The sequence below is a fragment of the Gymnoscopelus braueri genome (genome assembly GCF_963280865.1).
Source record: "Gymnoscopelus braueri genome assembly, chromosome: 2".
Lineage (NCBI taxonomy): Eukaryota > Metazoa > Chordata > Actinopteri > Myctophiformes > Myctophidae > Gymnoscopelus > Gymnoscopelus braueri.
This window is the reverse complement of record NC_137604.1, coordinates 29,859,805-29,880,070: the sequence shown is the minus strand read 5'-3', so window position 1 is coordinate 29,880,070 and position 20,266 is coordinate 29,859,805. Positions and strand designations below refer to the sequence as shown.

General features: G+C 41.5%; 1 protein-coding gene across 1 annotated transcript in view; it reads left to right on the top strand.

Annotated features, from left to right (window-relative positions):
• Positions 1–20,266, top strand: part of ctnna2 (catenin (cadherin-associated protein), alpha 2) — a 574,287-nt gene that overhangs the window by 92,226 nt on the left and 461,795 nt on the right. Inside the window, exons 4-6 of the mRNA XM_080414083.1 lie at positions 1,582–1,748; positions 6,501–6,620; positions 9,152–9,418. Coding sequence (XP_080270209.1) covers positions 1,582–1,748; positions 6,501–6,620; positions 9,152–9,418 — 554 coding nt within the window. The remainder of the gene's footprint in view (positions 1–1,581; positions 1,749–6,500; positions 6,621–9,151; positions 9,419–20,266) is intronic.

Genomic DNA, 20,266 nt, shown 5'->3' with positions numbered 1-20,266 from the left:
ATAAGCCTGAACACAGCTGTGGGCTATTGCAATCAGGCTGTATATAAGCACTTTACAGTTATCTTGAGGAAGGTCCTGTGTGACCAAAACATTGATGTTTTAAGAATGTCAAAGCAGAGGTGATCTAGTGTGTACAGGAACCCTTTTTACTTGATGTTCTTCCATTTGGGGCTTTGGATTCCCCTGTACCACAGAATATTTCATTAAAAATACATCATTTATTATCCTTTATAAATTCTGTAAGAGCCTTGCCATGTATGTTTAACACTGTATATGTTTGCCCTTAGATAAGCACTATGAAATCAGCTTTTAGCTTATGTAATAGAACTGTCCTCAATTAATTATTCATAGCTGTACATACGTCTACATTCAAATGTAATTTAAATGCAATGTAAATGACATTATGTCACATTTCACAATGTCTTCTAAGCATCATCTCAATTAGACTTAGGGTTATTGTTGAGCTTTATCTGATGTCCAATATATTGTCTTGACTTAAAATGTAGATCTTCTCTCTGCCCTTGATCTTCCTGTCTCTCTACACTCTCCTGTCTAATAAAAGCAATAACGATATCCCAGAAAATAACTCATTTACATGTGCTGGCCAGCACACTCATGTGAGTCTCTTATGTCCATGCATAGTGTGCTCTTGCGTCAGCTAAGTGATTTCCTTGAATTAATCTCATACATTGCAGCACAGTGCTGCTGCCCTGATGTTAAATCATCGTGAAATGTAAAAGTATAAATCATAAACCTGCACCACAAACATGATTACATCCGGTACACACGTGTGTGTGTGTGTGTGTGTGTGTGTGTGTGTGTGTGTGTGTGTGTGTGTGTGTGTGTGTGTGTGTGCGCACGCACGCACACACACACACACACACACACACACACACACACACACACACACACACACACACACACACACACACACACACACACACACACACACACACAGTGGTGGAAAAAGTACTCAAATGCTTTACTTAAGTAAAAGTATCAATATTGCAATGTAGAAGTCTTAATTAAGTAAAAGTCCAGAATTAAAAATGTACTTGAGTAAAAGTACAAAAGTATTGGTATCAAAATGTACTGTACTTAAAGTACCAAAAGTAAAAGTACTAAAATGTTTGAAAATAGCAGATCTACAAGCTCACAACGCGTCGCGATGCAACGCGTTGTGAGCTTGTAGATCTGCTATTTTCAAATAGCGTATGTATAAAACAAGGCTAAAGTGGTTAATGTATGTTTTATAACATCATAATTTATATCTGAAAAGTAACTAGTAACTAAAGTTTTCAAATAATTGTAGTGGAGTAAAAGTACAATATTTGCCTCTGAGATGTAGTGGAGTAGAAGTAAAAGTATTGGAAATTGGAAATACTCAAGTAAAGTACAAGAAACTCAAAATTGTACTTAAGTACAGTACTTATGTTACTTTCCACCACACACACACACACACACACACACACACACACACACACACACACACACACACACACACACACACACACACACACACACACACACACACACACACACCTCAATCTAATCCAGTATCTCTGCGTCTCTTCCCTACAGGTGATCAGATGCGCGTTGCCTCCTCTGAGTTTGCCGATGACCCGTGCTCCTCAGTGAAACGGGGCACCATGGTGCGGGCCGCCCGCGCCCTGCTGTCAGCCGTCACCCGCCTGCTCATCCTCGCCGACATGGCGGATGTCATGAGGCTGCTGGCTCACCTCAAAATCGTGAGTGCACATCGACTACACTGTGAAATCCTGAGCGTCGACGTCTGTGGGTCCATTTGGTCACATTCGTACTCACTCAGTTACATAAGGGATAAATGAACACTGCGGATAATACTGTGTGTTCTCTAGTTCAGCAATTCTCAACCTAGTGGGCCGGGGCCCACTAGTGGGTCGTGAGGATCTATCATTGCGAGTGGGCCCCAAATAATTGACAAAATACTGTAAAATGTAATATTAAAAACAAATATATGTAATAACAATAATACACTTTATTTATAAAGCGCTTCACGGAACATAGTTGGTGCTTTACAGTGGCAATATAAAATACAGTACACCAAGAACCAGCTAAATCACTTAAACCCCATATGGGTAACTGGAGTCCCTCAGGGTTCAATACTAGTGTACAGTATATTCAGTTTTCTGTTATTGTGGGGAAAGCTTTCGCTGAAAATAGCAGATCGACAAGCTCACAACGCGACGCAGCGCGCCGCGTTGTGAGCTTGTCGATTGGCTAGTTTCAGCGAAAGCTTTCCCCACAATACCGATGCTGGGGTTTAAGTGGTTAATAGTTTTTTTGACGTTTACGCTGAAGCAATTCAGCTTAAAAACAGATGTAGTTTATCTTATTGTTTTATTGTTGTAATAAAATCATTACAGCAATAAACAAAACAATAACAAAAATAAGAAAGCCTTGGTTATAAAAGTAGGTCTTTCAGAAGTGATTTAAAAGATGACACTGAGTTTGCATCCCTCAGGTCCTGAGGCAGGGCGTTCCAGACACTAGGTGCCCGATCACCCACGGTGATGAGGCGAGGTTGCAGGAGGAGTCAAGAGAGAGCCCTGCCTGAGGATCTAATGTTGCGCACAAGCTCGTACGGTTCCAGCATGTCTAAAATGTAACGGGGAGCCTGACCTCGCAAGGCTTTTAAAAGTTGTCAGTGAAATCTTAAAATCAATTCTAGAAATTTACCGGCAGCCAGTGAGGTGAAGCCAGGACTGGTGTGATGTGGTCGTGCCTCCTAGAGTTAGTCAATAGTCTATCTGCTGAATTCTGTGCAAGTACAAGCACGCACGCACGCACGCACGCACGCACGCACGCACGCACGCACGCACGCACGCACGCACGCACGCACGCACGCACGCACGCACGCACGCACGCACGCACGCACGCACGCACGCACGCACGCACGCACACACACACACACACACACACACACACACACACACACACAAAGACTTTTCTAAGTATCACAAAATTAAAACAGCAAACAATTCCCCAAAATATTTGTTTTATGTTCAGTGGAGTGTCACCTACTCCCTCCCTAATGCTATTTATAATCATTAATAAAGCCAGTAATTCAATTTTATTGTCATTCATATAAATGTACCCCATAACATTCAGTGTAACGCTAAGTGTTTAAATTGATTCAAATAAAACGATGCCCTTTTTTTAACACATTGAGTGCCAGAGGTTTTTTAAAACAGGGTACAGCCAGTGCCAGCGTTTTTTTTTTACAGTTTATTGGCGATCTTTTTAGAGCTGCAGAAGCCACAACGAGGACCCGGATGTAAACAAAAGGTGTCTGGGTGACAGTGTTGGAAAGTAACTAAAGTAATATGTAACTTAAAGTAATATTATTACTTTTTCTAGTAACTAGTAAAGTAACTAATTACTTTTGGCAGGGAGTAATAAGTAAAGTAACTATATTACTTTTTAAACAAGTAATATGTAATAAGTAATATATTACTATGTTTTAGTAACTTTTCCAACACAATGTTGGAAAGTAATGTTTTAGTAACTTTTCCAACACAGTGTTGGAAAGTAACTATAAAGTAATATGTAACTTAAAGTAATATATTACTTTTTCCAGTAACTAGTAAAGTAACTAATTACTTTTGGCAGGTAGTAATAAGTAAAGTAACTATATTATTTTTAAACAAGTAATATGCAATAAGTAATATATTACTATGTTTTAGTAACTTTTCCAACACTGCTGGGCGATGGCCAAGGGTCCCGTCTAATGACTGTAACAATAACATTTCTACCGCGATCTGCCATTGCAGAGAGATTGTGCGTCGGAAAGGGCTGGTTTTGACCTAAAAAAAATTATATGGAGATATGGACTTTTTCTCAAGATCCCATCATTGGTGTGGATGCACGTCCGTTTTTTTGGGGATGACGTCACATCCGTCCATTCCTTTTTAAAGGGTCCTAGGATCATTCCTCAGTTGCGTTAGAGCGCCCTCTCATTGCAAAAACATGATATTACGTTTTTGACACTCATTGTGTTAATAATCAGGTTTTCTATCAATGCTTAGACTCTCAGAAATATTATTACTTAGGAAAAACTACATTGTTTTATTTTGAATACCTAATATTTAATGTGTCACTGGTACAATGCACAAGCTGTTGATTTTTTTTTTACAAAAACATCCTCCCTTAACACATCCACCGCCAAGGGCTAATCTCATAATGTACTCACCAGTGCCAAGGTTTTATTGTTGTTTTTTGTTTTTTTCAGGTCGCCATAGGCCCCGTTAAAATCCTTTAGATTGCCCGATCCACTGTTTGTAAACAACGGGCACATGTCCTGGTGTCTACTCGTCGAGACCGCGTGTCAAACGGAGCCGCCATGTTTGAGTTCTGATCGTTTATGTTAACATGGGAAATGCGAGGATGAAAAACTACATGTCCTGTACAGGTTTTACAGGGCTTTTTGTGTAAGACTTATAATGGAGGCAGACGGGAAACAAAAAACGTGATCGCACTTCCGGTCGATTTCGGGTGGTGTTACACTGAAAATGGTCCCCCTGGAAAATTGAAAAAAAATAAAAATAAAAAAAAAGGAAAAAGCACCACAGCCCGTAGGCTACGGGATCGGCGCTTAACCGTTGGATTTAACGGCCCGTAGAACTACGGGCCCGGCGGTCAATGTGTTAAGCTCCTTACACACCGGGCCGATTTTTTCATGCGAATAATACGTTTTTAAAAAAAAACTTATAATGTCAATGCAAGCTTCCACGGAGCGAAAAAGCGAAGCGAAAAAGCGTCTTTTATTTATTCGGAACGAGTCCGAATTTTGCGTATATTCGCATAATCGCCTGTGTGTAATGACCTTTACACTGGAAAAAAAAATGAAAAAGCTATGGATTTCTTTTTTTTTACCTCATCCTTTGAGATTTGTTTTTGTCCATCTTTGTCAACCCAAAAGTTATTGTATTTTAATGTATTATTATTTAAATACTGGCATTACACTGAATGACTATCGTGTTACCCTGAATGACACATATCACTACAACACAGATTTTCTTTTCTTTTTTTTAAAACTTATTTTTCAGTTATAAAAACTATGCACAATTTACACAAAAAGGGAAAAAATATTATTGCTGCTAGTAATAATTGTTCAGGGAATCATTATTGTTCTTGCTGAATAAATCACATTTAATCAATGTTTGTGGGCTGTAGTGATACAGTTGAGTTATTTAATACTATATTTATACTGTTTTTCTGTTATTTTCTTTATGGCTTCCGGACAACAAATTTGCACATCTCGTCTAGCCGTCTTTGACCCATATCCTAATAATAATGTTCAACACAATCGATTGATCATTAAAATAAACATTCTCTGCAAATACCCACATTGGGCTGCCGTGTTAATCAGTCAGACGGGTGAGCCGTGAAAGCTTTTGAGATTTTCGATGGCCCTGAATCCAGATAAGGTTGAGAACCACTGCTCTAGTTTACTTAAAGTTATTATGTGTCTTGGGGAAATTAGAAGAGCCTGAAATGGCATCATCCTCCCCCTCATGTGCTGTTGCTACACTGTGGGAGGATATAATTTGTTTAGTGGACTTGCTGTCCTCCACATATATCAAAGGTGCAGGTTGGATGCCATGGAGCACTGATCGTTGCATCCTGGGGTTGTGTAATTGTCAGAACCACTGATCCCTTTTATATCAACCCTTACCTGTATTTGCATTTAGATGAGGCATGGAGGGTGTTCTACTAACACGTGCGCGCACACACACACACACACACACACACACACACACACACACACACACAGTCACACACACACACAGTCACACACATACTTACTTTTTCTAACTCTGTTTTCTGTGTCCACAGAGGGCCTTAAATTCAACCAATGTTTAAGCCCTGCCATCAAAGGCCACTTAAAAGTTATCTCTCCCCTTCTCTCTTTTCCATTATGCCTCTGTCGGCACTTTCATTAGAGAAAGAGAGAGGGGGGGGGGGGAGAGAGAGAGAGAGAGAGAGAGAGAGAGAGAGAGAGAGAGAGAGAGAGAGAGAGAGAGAGAGAGAGAGAGAGAGAGAGAGAGAGAGAGAGAGAGAGAGAGAGAGAGAGAGAGAGAGAGAGAGAGAGAGAGAGAGAGAGAGAGAGAGAGAGAAATGGACACAGAGATGGAAGATTTGTGAAATGAGGGCCATTTTTAACTTGCAAAAGTAATGGCTATTGTCTTTTTTCAACCTGGTTGCAATTACAAAGCAGCGAAAATCCATTTTTATTTCCACTGAGCCAAAGAACCATATCATTTTCCAAAAAGTCTGTTCTAAACTTTTATTACTTAAAGTTTGTGATTTAATGAAACTACTTAGCCTAAAGGCTTTATATAATCCCTTTTCAGGTGACTAGATAGATTATTGGGTTATTAAGTATGGCTCAGAAACGTGTGTGTGTGTGTGTGGGGGTGTGTGTGTGTGTGTATGTGTGCATAATGTGTGTGTGACAGGTGGAGGAGGCCCTGGAGGGAGTGAAGAATGCGACCAACGAGCAGGACCTGGCCAACCGCTTCAAAGAGTTTGGGAAAGAGATGGTGAAGCTGAACTATGTGGCAGCCCGCCGACAGCAGGTAACCAGAGGCAACCTAGCTATCTCCCTACAGCCAGAGCCTTGTATTAGAGAGTTGCGTCACCTCGGGGGCCAGAAAACAGCGCCGGTCGGTCACGTGGTTTATGTAAACTCGAAGTAGTGACAAACACTCATAGACTCCAGTGCATTTCGTAAACTTCCGGTTCAGGGCTTTGTCACTATTCGGCTCCTCGGACTGGCCCGATGAAGTGAACGGAGGGGACACAACTCTCCTTATATGGCTCTGCCTACAGCTACTCATTAACCACTTAACCCATTCAATCCGGGAACGCGTCTGTGTCATTTTAGATGTCTTTGGCTATTCAAAAATAGCAGATATACAAGCTTGTAGCGCGACACACTATTTATTTTGAAAAGTCTTGAACATTTGTGCACATTTTTTTATATATATGTTTTTTAAAGTGAAAATTCTTTAACTCAAATCTTTACTTCTGGGGATTCTACAAATGTCTTCTAAATCCTAACAGTTTTGAAACTTGTGTTTTTGTAATATCAGTGGTTCTCAAACTCTTTTCATGTCAAGGACCACCCAAAATGATATGAATTTGGCCGTGGACCCCCATCTCAAAATATTTAGTTCCAGGGACCCCCAGAATTAAGCCAAGATTCAAGTAAAAAATATACTGTATATTCAAAGATTTGCACACATTTTCACTGCTTTTTTCAAAAATAGCAGATGTACAAGCTCAAAGCGCGGCACCGAGTGCTGCGGAATGAGCTTGTATATCTGCTATTTTTGAATAGCCAAAGAAATCTTAAGTGACACAGATGCGTTCCCGGGTTGAATGGGTTAAGGCCTATGTTCTCAGTGAAACGGACCTGAGTTGCAACTGTTCCTTTTAACTTTTTTTTTTGCCACTCTACACCAATATTGTGAGCTTGTAAATCTGCTATATTTTTTACACATTTTCCCCCCAGAATATGGATGCTGGGATCTGGCGTCCCTATTATGGGCATGTTATTAGGGGTGACATTTACCAAAAAAAAATCCAAGAAATGTACCAACATATCGTATAACAAAGTATATGGGGTTTAATGTATTGGTCTCCTGTCAGGTTCCAAGGGGATTTTCTTCTCTTTGTCTTTTTGTCTTTTTGTCTTTTGCGTGCGGCAGTGCCCATGCACACACGCACGCATGCATACAATACTTGTGTTGTGAGTTGTATTTTTGCAGCCATCAGTGCTCACTATAAACCTGAGCGTTAGAGTGTTAGACATCTCCACGACCCCTTTAAAACGCAAAGTTAACCTTCCATTGTGTTAATGAATTCATTAATGCAGTCATTAATTAACTGCTCAAATGTGTCTAATCACCTAGCCAATTACAACTACAAGATCGACTTGTAATGAAAGGAGGGGTAAGCGGCAGGAAGCCCTAGTCACCCATCAATAAGTGGACAAGTACTTAGAGTGATAAGAAAACAATTACAAAGTAACTAGGATAGCAAGTAGACATTAAACCTAGCATCTATCTAAATAACACACTATAAAATTACATCATTAGCATCAACCAAACATTGATTACACATTACGTTTTGAAGGAGCATAATATAATGTACCATATTTATCATCGGAGGCCCTCACTTGTAGGACAGTAACAGTAGCCAATGTAGCTATAGAGTTACAACATGGTTGGTTGGTGTGAGGGTTTAAATACCTGCTTGTAAAATATAACCATTTCACCAAATCATTCATGATGTGTGAGGTGTAAAAAGGCTAATACCATGTATTGTGTCTTCATATCCCACATGACTGCTATACAAATACATCTAGAAAAGTAAAACATTTTAGCTGTATTTTCCAGCTTTGAAAAATCAAAGACAGGCCTACAAATAATTAAATGGTCATTTATTGTAAAAACACGGGGAATTGTATTTATTTATTTTCATTTGCTCTAAATTGATTTGAGCATGAAGTGGACATTTTAAGCTGTACTGTACTGTGCATGCATATCTGTTGCATGATGTGCACGTGTTGTGAACAGTTTTCTGAAACACTTATGTTGCTATAATATCAGTGGTTCTCAAACCTTTTCATGTCAAGGACCCCCAGAATTATATGTATTTGGCCGCTGACCCCCATCTCAAAATATGTAGTTCCAGGGACCCCCCAGAAGCAAATATTTGAGTTACAAATGTTGGCTGTAAAAATATATATATTCAAAGATTTGCACACATTTTCATGATTTAAAAAAAATAGCAGATCTACAAGCTCATAGCGCTGCACTCGGTGCCGCGCTATGAGCTTGTAGATCTGCTATTTTTGAATAGCCAAAGTATATAATAATGGTTGAAGTGGTTACACAGATGTGTTCCCGGTCTTAATGGGTTAATGCACTGTGTGGTAAGACCTGTTGTTCACACCGTTTGAGGTCAAGATTCCCATCAAACCGTGATAACTTGGGACCGGAATAACGTATCTCTCTAAGAACCAAAGATAAGGACTTATACTTTCGAGAACACACGCAATAACGTCTGACAAAAAAAAAAACACGGTCTCCCCCTTTAATAGGAGCTCAAAGACCCCCAGTGTCGGGATGAGATGGCAGCGGCACGTGGCGCCCTGAAGAAGAACGCCACCATGCTCTACACGGCCTCGCAGGCGTTCCTGCGCCACCCTGACGTGGCGGCCACGCGCGCCAACAGGGACTATGTCTTCAAGCAGGTGCAGGAGGCCATAGGAGGCATCTCCAGCGCCGCCCAGGCCACCTCGCCCACGGACGAGAAGCACGGCCACGCGGGCATCGGCGAGCTGGCCGCCGCCCTGAACGAGTTTGACGTGAGTCACCCTAATCATCTTTATTGCATGCACCTGTAGATTCTTATCGCTCATATCTTGGTTCCTCAAGGGTTGTTTTTCTTTCAGTGTCACCTGGCTGCTGCTACAGTATGTTGTTGGGAGTTATTACAATGCTGTAGTGTACATTTAACCCATTAAGACCTGAGGTGATTCTTAAAAATGTTTTCTAAATCCTAACAGTTTTTTGAAAAAAAATCTAAAAATATTTTTTTCAAGATTTTTCAAAAATAGCAGATCTACAAGCTCATAGCGCGGCACTCGGTGCCGCGCTATGAGCTTGTATATCTGCTATTTTTGAATAGCCAAAGAAATCTCATGTGACATAGATGCATTCCAGGTATTAATGGGTTAAAGGCTTTGTATAAACACAAACCTTCCGTTCTTGAATTCAAAACGTGCCTGTACAGTAGTTACACACAAATGCGTCAACAGTTACATGTCAAGTAAACCAAAGTAAACGTAAACGTTTAGAATGTTAGGTTGTGATAATATCAACACACACATACGCAAGCCCATGTGTGTTATCATCCTGCACAATTATTTGGAGATGTGAATTTGTGCTGCCATCTAGTGGTTGTTAACTGACATCAAACCTGAGTTGGACTGAGGGAAGACAGTATGACTGACAGTGGATTATTAACTTTTCAACAGTACACACAGTGTTATCAGACTCAATAATTTGGGACGATGCTGTCACTCAGTAAAACATATGTCTGTGATAAGGGCTCTCTATTATATGTATTAGGTAAAGTGGTGCGTACATCTTCTGTCCTTTGTATCCTTTTTTATGTATCAAGGTGTAATTTATCCCTTGCTCTTGGTCTTGGACTTGATAATGAAACAAATTGCATTTTGTACAAAGACAATATAATGATAATGATTTATTATCATGCAAGAGTGGAAGAAATAACAAGCGAGTTGAAGTGATTTGGAAGATACAGTATAATCTGCAACCCATATACTTATGAGTTATATACTAACTACCGTACATTCATACAACTACTGGTGTTTTGAGGTTACAGAGTAACTATCACAAATAATAATTGTATAATACCTTTATCCTTCTCATAACAGTTGGGTTTTAAATTAGTTGAAGACCAATTCTGTTGACATCCACTTATACCAGAGGTTGTGGCCTTACATTGTAGTGCTGTATGTGAGTGACCCCCAGTGGTAAAGCATGGACATTGCAAGTTCCATCATTTAGATGAGTTGCTGTTGTGAGGACAGACACAATGTTAAAGACTGGCATGGCAGAAATGGACACCTCAACAAATCCACAGTTTCTTTTTTGATAATTCCTCGTCAGCTTGCAATCCAACGCAAAGTCATGGTCTATGGTAATCACTTTGACTCTTTCACGTCAGCTCTTTTTTCCATTGTAAAACAGTTTTGCTTTTTAGAAAAGCAAAAGAACAAGGTCATTTGATTCTCGTAGGCGGACAGGCAGGCAGGCAGCAGTTAAATGAGACAAATTGCCCTTTGCTTGGCCCTGAGTGCTTCACAGAAGCTGGTTCATGTTTAATTCCATACTCACCACAGAGACACAGACTGCAGGTGGATTCATGCAGAATAGTAATAGCCCAATACAACACACACACACACACACACACACACACACACACACACACACACACACACACATGCACATGCACACGCACACGCACACACGCACACACGCACACACACGCACGCACGCACACACACACACACACACACCTTATGGTGCAATGTATTTGCGCTTGCATCCACATCTACAGTACAAATGCAGGTTAGGGCACACTCTCATACCCTCTCTAATACAGTAAACATGCTATCCTCTCTCTCTCTTGCTCTCTCTCTCTCTCTATCAGTCACACACACACACACACACACACACACACACACACACACACACACACACACACACACACACACACACACACACACACACACACACACACACACACACACACACACACACACACGCACACACACGTGCAAACACCTTTTCTTGCTTTGTCTCTCTCGACACATACATGCTTGCTTTGTTTTTAATAATAATAATAATCAGATCTGGACTTGTGTTGCCCCCTGAAACTGACTCAGATTAGATCTCTTCTGTCCTTCTTTAACTCTCCTAATATGAATGTGGATTTATTGTTGTCTGGTCAGGTGCGTGCGTGCGTGCGTGCGTGCGTGCGTGCGTGCGTGCGTGCGTGCGTGCGTGCGTGCGTGCGTGCGTGCGTGCGTGCGTGCGTGCGTGCGTGCGTGCGTGCGTGCGTGCGTGCGTGCGTGCGTGCGTGCGTGCGTGCGTGCGCGTGTGTGTGCGCGCGCGACTGCGTGCGTACAGTACGTGTTTGTGTGTTTTGGCCTTGGCTGACCAGCCCACAGAGTAGTGAGAGATCATCCCACTGGATTGTCTCTCAACTGACACTGGCCAATCACATCCTACTATGGCCCTTGTAAGGTGGGAAGCGCCCCCTCTCAAAATGGACTGACCAAGGTCTGGAGGTCAACAGTGAAAACAGCAATAGCGTAACTAAACTTATTTAGAATTACTCTTAGAAATGGATTAAAAACTAAAAAGGACACTAGATTGTACCTAAACATTAAGAGAGAAAAGTCTTGAGGCTGATGCAGCTGCTCACCCCAACGAGTGCTATGGGTTGCACGGTGTCATCAACAAGGTGGCAGTGAAGAGTGCAGTGATTTTTGGGTCCTCTGACTACCATACAGTATTATGGTATTATTCCTTTTGTATTATATTGGCTTGTGGTGTATTCTTATTCCATGTAAAGTCATTGGTCTCGCTGCCTTCCTTTGATTCCTGCAAGTGCTGGCGGCTGCATCATGCATGTCAATCATGGTCGTATTTTGCCCCTTTCCACTAGTCTGCTGTAAAGTGGTATTTCACTTTAAAACACTTCTCTGGTCATTTTAACATCTTCTCTGGCTTTTGTGTGCACCCCAGAAATTTTTTTAAGTGATTGATTCAATATTTAGGTATTTGATTTTACATTTTATCAGACACCCTATATAAACCCATTGTAATTCAAACTCCATTTTAACCATGTTAGCCCTATTGAAAACACATGTCCTTGGTTCACGTGACTGATATTGTCCTTTCAATGGTTGAGGGGCCGTGTTTTTTCAATCACTTTTTTCTCCTTTATTATTATTATTTTTTTTTATTGTATTTAATTTTCTCATAAAAAAATACATCCATATCAAACATCCAAATATTGAATCAAGCAACTTAACACATTGGGTGCCAGAATTGTATAATAACAGAATACGTTCGGTGCCGGGAATCTCTAGCCTGGCATGAACCGCCTCTCTGCAATATTGGCTGTGTATGCCAAACGGCCGCGCCTATCAGCGTCGTCGCTCATTGTTCTGTGATTGACAGCTTACGTTGGCCAATCAGGTGGCGAGTTCGAGTGAGCCCAAAACACGAACGGCAGCCATCTTTTTCTTGTGCGGCCAATTCTCCGCTATTTTTTTACTTCAAAAAGCTCTCTAACTTCTATTTTGAGGCACGGAATTTACTTATAAGATATCGTTTGGATAGAATTTAGTTGTTTAACTTCATATATGTGGTCAATTAATCATGACAAAGCCTATTTAAAAAAAAAAAATTAGAGAACCGGTAGGGGCGGGCAGTGACACCATTGTACCCGAAAAAGGCAACCCATTTTGGGTATGGCTGTCTCAAAAGTCCCGTCGCGTCACATTAAGACTGGTGAACTGCTGATTGGCTGAAGGGGAAAAATTATCATTGGCTGAAGGGGTTGTCAGTCAACGGTATTACTCCCGCCCAACTCCAGCACAGCCAATATTGCAGACAGGCGGATCTGTTTAATGCTCTAGACTCCATGACGAGCGATCCATGAAAAAAAAAAGCATGCCTCCATTTTGCCCGATGGTTCTGGCTAACGGCTGGAACGATAACATCTTTCACGCGGGTCACAATGGCGGAGCGATCGCGGATACAAAATGAGTTGTTTTCCCCAGCGTAAAAAGTTTCGGAGTTATAGGGGTTTTAGAGAAGGAAATAGAACGGAAGCGGATGGGGAGCCATGTTTTAGACACAGTGATCCATCTGGCCCTTCCTTCTCAGAATCGCCTAGGGTGATCCCAGAGCTGCTCTAGCCCCTCCCGCGTGGAAATAAACGAAAAAAATAAATAAAAAAAAACAACACGATAATTAATTACTAAATAATTATAGTTTCCCATGATTGTGGGTAAAATAATTAGCATAATGTACAATGTATAATGTACCTGACTTCCCATAGACGTGTTTAATATCACGGCATATAAGAACTGTGTTCCAAAAATAAACAAATGAGCCGGGCAGTTTGACTCATATGGATATGAAGCATCAACTGGTGGCGAAAAAAACGCTGATGTTACCGCTGCTGAATTAATTCCATTTTCCAGAAACAGAGTGTATCAAATATGAGTGACTGACTATCGTAAACGATACAAAGCCACCTCTCTGACAATATCGCCGGGACAGTTTGTTTATTTTTGTCTCTTATATGAGACGATTCTAAGACGACCCAATGTTATTTTCCACAGAGAAAAGCATCCGTGACCCAGGGGATGAGCTAGTGATCTCAGGACTTAGTACTCTATGCTTTGATTGTCATCATTCAATAACAAAAGATAGACTTCGCTTATCCAGCGCAAATGGTACACACAAAACACAGACATCGGGGGGGCGGGGGGGTCCCAGAGGTCCCCTCATAATACTAAGCCAGCTTGAATAAGGCTTTAAAGTCATATTTTTTGTTACAACAGTTCATTGGCAGATTTTGTTAGTTGATTTATTATCCTCCTTTACTTCCCACTCGCATTCCTTTCTGTCTCAGAAGGCCACCTCCTGTTTAAAGTTGCAACCTAGAACTTTCAGGTTGTATGTCATCATTGGCGGTCACAAAACATTAAGAATAATGAACCACACTGTATCTACATGTTTTAAGACCAGAAACAGTACAAATGTATATGAACAACACGCACAGGCAGAACAATATGCACTTTAAACGAGAACACTTTTATTTTAGTTGATTAGTATGCTATGTTAATGAAAAAAAATATTATTGCTTTAACATTTTGTTTTACATTGAAAATACCTTCCAAAAAGGTGAGATGCAGCCGCCCAGTTGTGTCTGGCAACCTATAGGTGCAAATGTTTTGTGCGACCAAATTGTATGCTTCTGCCACTTAATGAAACACTGTTGTAAAATGTTAGGAGCCCTGAGGCCACCAGGAGGCCATAATAACCTACCTGACCTGGCGGAGACTTGTGCTCCGAGGAGCACTTTTTCTAGTTTCTATTTGTTTTAAGATATCTTTTTGGGCTTTTTTCTGCCTTTATTAGATAGTATACTGTAGTCTGACAGGAAATGGGGAGAGAGAGATGGGGAGTGACAACATAGAGTTATAATATATCTAGAGGGCGGACTGCCCCGCCCCCAGCTTTTCATTTCAATGAAAGTTACTCAGTGGCGTTTGAAGCCCCCAGAAGTCTGCCGGAAGTACCAATATCGGAGCCAATATCAGAGCCAATAGAGCAGGCCATATTGTTATGAGCATGCACACTAGGGTTTCAAATGGTAGACGCACGCGCAGTAACATTTTAAATGCGGAAGTGTTGCTATCCCACATTTGACCACCAGGCGACGGCAGCTTCACTGTTCTACCCTGGTTCATGGGGGCTTGAGTGAGACGCAGCAAAGGTCGTCGGGATCGGGATTCGAACCCGCATTTCTATTTGTGGTGTGTTACCTGAGGTCTAAAATGAACGCCTAGTTTGAAAGTAAGGTACAGTATTGGCATTACAAAGCTTCTGGGTGGATCGGACCCAGGAACTTTTTTGTGAAGGTTGAGTCCTCCCCCCCAACACATTACCAAATTTAAAATGGCAAAGATGTTGAGGAGCCCTCCAGAACACGTCGAGTCAGTGACGAAAGGTTAGGAGAGCCTTTTAAATGCTGGGCACGTTGGCTGCTCTACAGCTGGAGTGAAAGGGCAGCTTATGAATAAGACAAGGAAGAGACAGTGACCTCATCCATCCGCTTGCACTGGCACAATGAATTAGTTTACTTTGGAATGAGTCAACTCAGGACATTTAACTGAGTAATCTACAGAGAAACAAACAAACAAAACTAAAACGCAGCAACAACAAAACTGGCTGTATCAATTTATATCCGCCAGATTCTAGTGTCTTTTGGCAAATAACCCTAATGCGGCCTGTTAAGCCATTCAATCCGGGAACGCATCTCTGTCATTTCAGATTTCTTTGGCTATTAAAAAATAGCAGACATAAGCTCATGAGCTTGTAGATCTGCTATTTTTGAAAAATCGTGAAAATGTGATTACATCTTTGAATATATATTTTTTTAAGAAAACATTCGTAAAATATTTTGTCCCAGGGACCTCCAGCAGCAAAGATTTGCGTTACAAATGTTCGCTTTAAAAATATATATATTCAAAGATTTGCACACATTTTCACGAAGCGACGCGCTATGAGCTTGTATATCTGCTATTTTTGAATAGCCAAAGTATAAAATATGACTAAAATCTAAAACGACAGAGATGCGTTCCCAGAATTGAATGGGTTAACTGATATGATGTTATATTTATCCTAACATGGGGAGCCCTAACATGCTCAGCCCTTTTGGCTAGTTAGGAGGCATTTATACCCCAGAGTACTCTTGGGGAAGAGGTCAGTGTTTTGTGGGGCCTGGAGAGCAGTAGCCCAAATAGTCATCGTGACATATTACCACTGTAGCAGACCGGAATCGGCGCTCAGAGGGGGAGACAGATGGAACCAGACCCTGCGGGTGTGGGATAAAGAGACTCCAGCACATGTAGCCATTGAATTGTAGGTCACAGAGAGCACATAACAGAAAGAATGCTTCCATCTGTTAATAAGCTAAAGGTAATTATGCAGTTAACGCATGTGTGCGTTCTAACACGTTCTGAGATGCGAGGCATTGATCCCTGCAAAAAATGAAAAGCCATCCTCTGATAAACTGAAACTCTGGGATCAGATAGCCTGCAGTAGCACATGTTGACGGGCACTCCCTTCAGTGAAGTGTGCTCTTGTCTATTGCTTAGTCTTTCAGCAGGCTACTGTCTGAGTTTATTTGTAGGGAGGGACTGATCAGTCTTTGTGGTTATTGTTTTGAAAGCAGGGAGAGGGATGAAAGCAGAACACAAGTACTGTCACACATACTGTAGCTTGTGATATTAAAGCCCCATTGTTTGATATGCAGCCTCTACTGATAAACTACAAATTACGGTGTTGTAGCATATTATCATTGTTCAACTCTTCATGACAGGGATATCCGATATTGGCTTTTTTGCCGATATTCGATTTTCCAATATTGTCCAACTCTTAATTTCCGATTCCGATACAAACTGATACCGATATATGCAATAAACAAGGCTTTCCGAATGTAAACATTCTCTGTGCTAAATACGAGAACGACTTCATCTTAAGTTATGGAAAAAAAGTGCCACTATGGCTCTGCCATATTTTTTATTAAAGTGCATTATTTATTTTGAACATTTTGCCTCAAACAACAGCTTGGATCATTCTCTCCCTGAGATAATCCTGCCAATGCCCACAACAACTAGATAAAGAAAACGTTACCGATATTTTACGATATTAATATATATATATATGTTTTTATCGGCTGATAATATCAGGGGGTCGATATTATCGGACATCTGTATTTCATGACCTTGTGGGACCCTTCTACTCAGCTGACATGAGAAACACACACATGCAGTCATTGTTGTGTAAATAATTCCAGGGCAAATAGTTGTTTACACCGAGACCCTTTTGAATACGTGGGAATACTCAGAACAGTGTTATGACTCAGACAGTGTAAGGGGGGCTGGCAAAGGTTGCTGGCACAAGAACAAGTCACAAAGCCTATTTTCTTTTCCCTTTCCTTCTGCTGCCTTCCATTAGGTGATGCGAAGGGAGTGAGGAAAGATGCGGATGGTGCTTTTTAAGATAATTGTGTTTGTATCAAAACGATTGCCTCATCCGCAGTGCTCCTTGTTCTCTCTCAAGCAGCAAATTAGATTTGACTGTTTTTTGAGCAGGAAAAAGCATTGCTTTCCCTGACTTTTTGAAAACATCTATTAATATGTCAGGTTTGGGCCAGGACTGTCCATTGCATGTCACTTCTGTTTTCGGTGGTCAAAGGTTGATTCTGCTGAAATCCATTAGCCATTAGATTGGGATTTGGGAGCATGGGCCATCCTGTTGCAGCACGTACACGGCCGAATCCACCAGGGGGCAGTGTTGAATTACTTTGAGCTTTGTTATTCATTCTTTACCTCTCTTCTTTTCCTCCCTCTCTCCACCTTTCCATTTTCATCGTTTCCCCCCTGCAAGTCCTTATAGAAACTGAGATATTGCGGTCTGGCTCGTACTCTACTCAGAGCTGGAGCCTACCATCAGCTCATGTGGTTTTTTAACATTAATGAGACAGAGGCTATCTTTCCGCTGTCTCAATATTTTGGTCTATTTAATTCCTAAAGAGGTAGCCTTGTCAAAGAGAATTCTACATCCCAGTTCATCAGATATGTAGCCTTGCCAATTTGACCTCCGCCCCGCATCCATCGGATAGTCGTGGCTTCCTCAGGACCAGATGCCTGCAGAGAGCAGGTGACTCAGTCAGCATTCCTGCTCTGCCACCCCCCCCCTCCCCTCCCCTCCTCCCCCTGTGTCTGGCTCCCTGAGCTGACTGTTCTATCATCACATCTCTCATCCACCCACTGCTACCTGCCATAAAATGGCTCTGTGAGAGCCAGCCGACTGCTGTGCAGCCGCTCAAAGGATACACAGATGTAGAGGCACACACATGCATGCTTGCACACACAGACAGACACACACACGCACGCACGCACGCACGCACGCACGCACGCACGCACGCACGCACGCACGCACGCACACACACACACACACACACACACACACACAAACGCGCGCGCACACGCACGCTCGCTCACACAGACGAACACGCATTATCATTCATGCACAGTGCAGACACTCATAGACTCACAGAGTGGAGCATTGCTTTGAGCACAGATCCAAGGCGTTCTGGATCATTTTTTTATTTCCATCTGCTTGTTCTCCTGATTGTTTTTTGTTTACATACGTTCCCCTCGCCTTGTCTCTCTCTCTCTCTCTCCTCTCTGTTGTCTTATTTCTTATTTTTTCTCTTGTTATCTCTCCTCTCTCTGCCTCGTTTTCACTCTAAAATTCTCTCTCTCTATCTCTCTCTCTCTCTCTCTCCTTCTGTCTCCGTTCTGTTTTCTGTCAGTCCTCTATTTGAAATATATAATAGCTGCGTTTGAAGCAGCAATACGTCTGGATGAATATCCTGCTACCATTTGGTAACAACGGGGAGTCCCTATGAAAAACCTTCCCCCGTCTGTATCATAATGTCTGCCGTTGTACTCTGCAAGCATATGCCAGAGCTTAGCCCCTTGCTCTGCATACATTATGGACCATAACAGGATTTATTCACCAGAATGCAAGCATGTCTGCCAGTCCCCTCTGAATCCCATTGTAGCAACACACACTTCCACTACAAAGTGGAAGTGGCTTTACTGCGGCTGTGTGTTGTGTGTGTGTGTATGTATCCATCTTCAAAGAGTACATTGGTTGCGCATGGTTGTCACACACCGAAAATAGCAGATCGACAAGCTCACAACCAGTGGTGGAAAAAGTAATCAAATTCTTTACTTAAGTAAAAGTACCAGTACTGCAATATAAAAATACTCTGTTACAAGTATAAGTCCAGAATTCAAAATTTACTTGAGTAAAAGTACAAAAGTATTGGCATCAAAATGTACTTAAAGTATCAAAAGTAAAAGTACTAAATATTTGAAAATAGCAGATCTACAAGCTCACAACGCGTCGCGCTGCGACGCGTTGTGAGCTTGTAGATCGGCCATTTTCAAATAGACTATGTATAAAATAGGGCTAAAGTAGTTAATGTATGTTTTATAATGTAATAATTTATATCTGAAAAGTAACTAGTAACTAAAGTTTTCAAATAAATGTAGTGGAATAAAAGTACAATATTTGCCTCTGAGATGTAGTGGAGTACAAGTAAAAGTATTGGAAATTGGAAATACTCAAGTAAAGTACAAATACCTCAAAATGTTACTTAAGTACAGTACTTAAGTAAATGTACTTAGTTACTTTACACCACTGCTCACAACACGTTATGAACGCATTGTAGATCTGCGATGTACGACGTGTGACCCCGGCACACACCCAAGCATAAATCGGGTGTAACATGGCAGTTAATTGACAGCAGCGGGGGTCACGCAGTCACTGTTTATGGGATGATGCGTCAAGACGCGTTCCCCAAATTAGAGTTAATGCTGACACGCTGATCTCAGTAAACACGCAGATGTCACGTGAGTGACATGACAAGGCTGCGGATGAGTGTGTGTGTGTGTGTGTCTTTTTATCTGTCTTCTCACTTCTCCTACTTTATTTATCTAAGGGGTTTCTTTTCTTTTCTTAGTTTTTTTTTCACCAGCCTCTCCTCTTTCTTTGTAATCGGGGCAGGATTGCAGCAGTATTTTTCCTCTGTGGAAGTATGAGCAGCATACCTGATAGAGGGCTTCCTCTCTGCTATAGAGTGTGTGTGTGTGTGTGTGTGTGTGTGTGTGTGTGTGTGTGTGTGTGTGTGTGTGTGTGTGTGTGTGTGTGTGTGTGTGTGTGTGTGTGTGTGTGTGCGCGTGTGCGCTAGCCACCGCTGCCCTTTCCCCGTGCTCTGTGTCCGTGTGAGAGGCTGCTGC